Source organism: Myotis lucifugus, unplaced genomic scaffold, assembly GCF_000147115.1.
Source record: "Myotis lucifugus unplaced genomic scaffold, Myoluc2.0 scaffold_557, whole genome shotgun sequence".
Lineage (NCBI taxonomy): Eukaryota > Metazoa > Chordata > Mammalia > Chiroptera > Vespertilionidae > Myotis > Myotis lucifugus.
Window position 1 is genome coordinate 226,044 of NW_005871605.1, and position 5,834 is coordinate 231,877.

At 49.1% G+C, this 5,834-nt stretch overlaps 1 protein-coding gene and 1 long non-coding RNA gene across 8 annotated transcripts in view; one reads left to right on the forward strand and one right to left on the reverse strand.

Annotated features, from left to right (window-relative positions):
• Window positions 1–5,064, reverse strand: part of CRYZL1 (crystallin zeta like 1) — a 36,695-nt gene extending 31,631 nt beyond the window's left edge. The window contains exon 1 of one of the 7 annotated variants that reach the window (XM_023745599.1): window positions 4,662–5,064. In XM_023745599.1, the coding sequence (XP_023601367.1) occupies window positions 4,662–4,760 (99 nt within the window). In that variant the 5' untranslated portion in view covers window positions 4,761–5,064. Of the gene's footprint in view, window positions 1–4,651 lie in introns of all 7 variants that reach the window. The other 6 variants (XM_023745600.1, XM_023745603.1, XM_023745598.1 and 3 more) reach the window with 6 other exon arrangements.
• Window positions 5,065–5,419: 355 nt separating this feature from the next.
• The window catches only part of LOC111823563, a 47,444-nt gene continuing 47,029 nt past the window's right edge, over window positions 5,420–5,834 (forward strand). Inside the window, exon 1 of the long non-coding RNA XR_002826616.1 lies at window positions 5,420–5,651. This is a non-coding gene — a long non-coding RNA (uncharacterized LOC111823563). The remainder of the gene's footprint in view (window positions 5,652–5,834) is intronic.

Sequence of the window (5,834 nt, forward strand, 5' to 3'; positions counted from 1 at the left end):
AAGGGGGGGGGGACATTTGAAATAAGAAAAAACCTTTTTCTCATATATTAATATCCCCTTTAAAAAAAGGCAGTTTGTTAAGTTCGATTCCTTAAAGAAATTTCTAAAAGAATCGATGGGAAAGGCCATTTCCAGTGGCCTCATTTTGGTTATAACCGCCACAGGAACTCTCCTGCTCAACTGACAACATTTAATCCACCTAAGGAGGTTATCTCTACTTGCTCTCCTGCTGCACTTAATCCCCGAAGGAGCTCATCTATTAATAATTGTAAATAAAACCTCTACAGATCATTCCTTATCTACACCTTCAGACCAAAAGTGTTCTGAGTATCAGGTCAACCTCACATTCAAGAGGCATAAAACTGGACTCATCTTTCTCCAAAATGAGATTTGCTGTGCCCTTCTTCAGTCATCCGGGTACCTGAGAGTCCGTCACCATTCCTTCCTCTGCATGACGTTATGGACATAAACCTTCCCTTTTCTTTTGGGATCCTAGCTTCTGGCTCATTTTATGTTCTGATGGGTGTTAGCACAACTGATGGCTATGGCCATTGCCGCTGAACGGCTTCCTTCTTTTCTCTCCTCCAATCCCTCTGTTACTCTGTGGACAACTGAATTCCCGAAAGTCCAACTCTTTATATACTCAAATTTCTACTGTTCCCCGACACCAACTTTGTAATACTGTGGCCACTTCCGGTTCGGGGTTCAGTTATAAGATCTCTGACCCACCCTCATTTTGTTTTAAGGAAAGCATAGGCATTGCCAAGCAGCCAGGCTACAGGACAACAGATAAACCAACTCCCAATGTGGCCCCAGAGCTCATGCGCACTGCAGCAGGGCATAGCTGGAGGGAGAAGTCTTCAGTTACACCGAGGAGATGACTCAGATGTTACGGTGTTTTTTTAAATTGATTGACTTTAGAGAGAAAGGAAGAGGGGAAGAGAGAGAGAGAGAGAGAGAGAGAGAGACAGACAGAGAGAGAGAGAACCATGGATTTCTTATTCCACATACTTAAGCCTTCATTGGTTGCTTTTTGTACGTGCCCTGACCTGGGATTGAACTGCAACCCTGGAATATCAGGATGACACTCTAACCAACCTACCCACCCAGCCAGGGCAATGTTAAGTTTTAATAGTGTTCTCACTAACCTGTGAGACTTTTCATACTATCCACGTATCAGGTAAAGAAGTATGTCAACCCTGAGCCCAAATAGTTGTTTAAAAAATATGGTCAGCAAATCAAAGTCACTAGATGGAGTTTGGCTTAAATCCCATCCTTCGCAGGCGGTGAAGCACGTACTCCTAACTAGCGAGGGCGGCTCTGCTTCTCGGAGGGCGGTGCTGCATGGCCTTCACGGGGGACTCTCCACACGGTGGAGGCAACGGTCTCTAGAGTCCCGTCCACTCTAAGGACACGTTGCATAAGCACTGAGCAGAGATGGGCCACGATGGTCACGAGATGGTCACGGGAGACACGAGATGGGTTCACGCCTGGCTGGCGGAGGAAGCATTTCTAGCTGATACATGTTGTAAGAGCTTCTCTATCCCCTTTTGGTATGTAATCTACACGTAGGAAAACGCATGGGGTTGCATGGTCCCTACTGGAGGGCTTCACAGAGACTGGCCACGTGGTCACAGTGGCATTATAAAGGGGACCCCAGCCTCAGCTGAGGGGAAAGAGGGCTGGGAGGCCACCTTAAATCCTCTCCAAATTATGACAATTAGATTCCTATGAGCATTAAGAAATACTCAACTGAGTTTACACACCTGGGGCATAATCTTTATAGCTCACACAACCTGAGAGTGAAAGATTTTTTTTTTTGACATAGGCTTTAGGCAGAAGCAAAAAAAAAAAAAAAAGGCTTTGCTTGCAGATGTCAAATCGCTGCCTACCTGTGCAACAAGTGGTTTCAAACATGTGTCTGTCTAGAATAGTGGCTCCCAACGACTTCTGAATCTCAAAAAATTTCTTCATTCTCTCCTGCCTCCAAGAGAGCGTAACTTTTATTATTTACTGATCTACACTTAGGATTCTTATTGGAGGCTTTCCCCTGCCACTACCTCCAGGGGGTGAGTAATAGGTGGGTTGGGGGTCGGGGGGTGGGATGGTCGTTGTTTTAAGGAACGGAAATCTTTGGCCCAGTGACTATTCAATGTAAGGCCATTTAATATAGTAAGTTCCAGAACAACAGAAACGTAACTTTCATTTACCTTACTAGTTAGCATCACATATTCCTCTAGTGTGCCATGGAGACAATGGAGCCAACGGGGTGATGACTGACAGTCTCCTTATGCTGGCTTAGTCATGTGACCCTGCGACAAGCAGGTGGTGAGGAGGGCTCTAGGCAATGGAGGGATCTCCCGATCTCTACCCCACTTTCCCTCCCCCAACGGACTCACCCAGTCTCCTCCACTATTGTTACTGCAGTTTGTAAATGCCTATTTAATGTTTCAACTCACTACAGAATCTTAAAAAAAATATTTGATTTTAGAGAGAGAGGATGGAAGGAAGAGAAAGAAGGTGGGGGGGAGGGGGGAAGAGAGGGAGAGAGAGAGAGAGAGAGAGAGAGAGACACTGATTTGTTGAGCCACTTATTTAGGCACGCATTCATAGGCTGATTCTTGTATGTGCCCTGACAAGAATCGAACCTGAAACCTTGGTGAATCAGGACGATGCTCTTACCAACTGAGCTCCCCCACCAGGACCTCACTACAGCATCTTAATGAAACCACCTCTTGCTTCAGATGCAAGATAGAAATTGCAGTTCTGATTAAATATTTACTAATAAATTCACCATCGAGAGAAATAATGTACAAGATGTCACATTTATTACAATGTATAAAGTTAGAAGAAAATTATTTTGCAAAATACCATATTTTAGCATGTGTGGATATATGTATTTTCACTCTTCTATTCACAAACCTCTCCTTAGTTCCAAGTTCACTGCGTCTAGAAAAATCACTAGTAAAGTTGTCTTTGAAATATTCTATGTGAAGTTCACATGAGCAAGAAAACATTAATTTTTACCAATTAAAAAATGATTTCACCCAAAACAAAAACACACCATGATTCCATAGTGAAACATGTTAAGAATTCCCAAATCTTCCCATCTTTATGGACGTACACAAATGAATCAAGACACCATACTGCTGCCCAAGGTATAGTACCTCTCCAGAGGCCTAAACATCTCAATGTTTTTAACACCCTTCTTCAATCCAGAACTTTGATTTTGAATACACAGCACTGAGAGTTGTAAAACTACCAAAACATTTCAGTGCAACTGACAGGCAACTTGACCTTGCACAGGGAATCCTTTGTTTCAAATCTGAACAACTCATCCCCTGCCATAAACTGGAGCAGAGGCATCAATGACATGAAATTCGTGATAAAAGATAGTAACCATACCCTCAGTGGTTGACAGATAGGATTTAGAAATCATACCTGGGAGTTTGAATCCTGGTTCTCCTACTTGCTAGCTATCTATCTGCCTCTGGGCTACTTAATTTTAACCTTCAAATCTATAAATCAGAGAGAGTAGCTATGACAAAGGGTTGCAATGAGGATTAAGTGACATACGCGAAGCACTCTGTAAGTGCTGGCTGTTGTTACTTCTGTAAGTTGGGCAGAGAGAGAACCTCTAATGTAGTCCTGACGCCCATCTCAAAGGGTTTGGTCACATGCAACCCGAGCGTGAACACCTCTGAGTTTCTGCAGGGGCAGCTGTGGCATCGGGATCTGCGCTGCCCAGTAAGGATGGCCACTAGCCACAGGTGGCTAAGGAGCACCTGAACTGAGTCTAGTCGGAATTAGGGTGTGCTGTAAATGTAAGATACACATCAGATTTCAAAGACAATAAGAAAAAAAGAATGTCTAATATCTCAATTAAAAATGTTTGTTTATTGTTGACATGATAATGTTTTGGAAATACTGGGCTAAATAAAACATCAAAATTAATTTCACGTGCTTCTTTTCATGTTTCTTTTTAAACTATGGGTATCACAAAATGTAAAATGACCTAAGTGGCTCGCCTTATCCATGCTTGGACAGAGCTGATGAGGAATCAGCACCGGGGAGCTCGGTGGAAAGGCAGGTGCCAGGCCCCGCCCAGCCCCCTGAACCACATCTGCACTTGAACGTGCAGCCAGGCGGTTCTCACGTTGGCTCCAGGGCACCAGCTGTTGAGCTGAAGAGGGCAGTTCTGGCCCTCGAGTCACATAAATGCCAATACCCTTGCTTTCTTTAGGGAACTGCTCCCAGAAAGGAAAGTGAAGGGGTAGAAAGCGGTGGCAGAGGAGTAAGGGAGAAAGAAAAAGAAACTCAAATTACAGGAACAAAATGCGGCAGGTGGGGGAAAGCCAACCTGGGAGATTCCGTGGAAGGGAGCTTGCAGACTTTTGCCTCCTTTCAATGTGGAGGGAGAAGCAAACAGAGAGAAAACCTGTAAGGAAGGAGCAGGAAGGAAATCGCGAGACAGATCAAGTCTTCCCCGCCCCTCGACGGCCTCAGCTAAGTGAGCTGGGCCTGGGCCCGAGGGCACCTGAGGCTGGGGTGCGGCGCGAACCGCCATCCGCCGCAGAGCTGGGTGGTTACGCGGGGCGCCTATCGACCTTTCGTCCAACGCCGCATTTCCCGAGACACACGACGCACTTACCGGGACTCACCTGCTTCCGAGAGGCTCTAACGGCCTGCCCCTTCGCCGCTGCCACCTTCGAGTCCTTCTGCAGAGAGCCCGCCCCCGCCGGCCCAGGCCCTACTCCCATTGGCCAGGCCGCTCGTCACTCCCGGACTCTCTGAGCTGTCGAGACCGCCATAGCAACCGAACTCGGAACTACATCTCCCGGCATGCTCTGCTCGGAGGCGAGGGGAGGTGCCGCACAGGGGCTACCAATAAATGGGTGAAGTTGTAGTCACCTGGAGGGTTCCGTTTTATGCAAATTTCAGTTAAAGACCACACCAGTTTTCATTCCAACCGTTTGCCCTACCACCTTCCTTGGACTGTGCCCCGCCTCCCTTTTCGCCTTAGTTATTCTCTTCTTTAAAATCTTCCTTAACTAGATTAGTTGAATGCATCCTAACTAGTGTCTCGCGTGGCAAAGGACAGACGCACTGATCCCAGAGCAGAAGCTTGTGGTTACGCCTTCTGGAAAGGGGGCGGGGAAGGAGACGCTTATGCCCGCCTCCTTGGAGCTTGCTGATTGGTTTACTGGAATGTCATTCCGTCCTCTTTCATCTTTATTGGTCCCTCTCTATGGGTTCCCTAGGTGGGCGGTACTAGAGGCGAGGGGCGGTGAGGAGGTGCGGACTCCTTCTTCCGATTGGAGGCTGCTTGTCCCCACCCACCTATGGGCGGAGTCAGAGGGGGGATAGGGGCGGGGCAGGCCGCGGAGCGAGATGAGCAGATAGGCGGGAGCGAGGGAGCGAGGGAGGGCGCGACGGAGGTAGAGAGGAGCGGAGAGAGGGAGGGAGCGCAGCTTGGTTGCTCCGTAGTACGGCGGCTCGCGAGGGAGAGCCCCTCGCGGACTCGGGGACGCCCGGAGAGGCGGGCGGGCGGGGATGGTGTGCGGGGCCGCGTCTCCTGCGTCCCTCCCCGCGGCGAGTGAGCTGCACTGATTTGTCCCGGGGCGGGCAGCGCGGACCCGCCCGGAGATGAGGTGAGGAGCGGGCTGCACCGCGGGGCCTGGCCGGGGACGCGGCGGGCGGGTGTCCGCGCGGGGGGCGGGCGCGAAGGCCGCCCGGGGCTCCCGTCCCGAGGGCCGCCTTTCAGCCTTTGCCGCGCGCCCGGAGGCCCGGCAACGGGGGCCCTCGCCTCGTCTTCCCTCCCCCGGGGGCGGCCG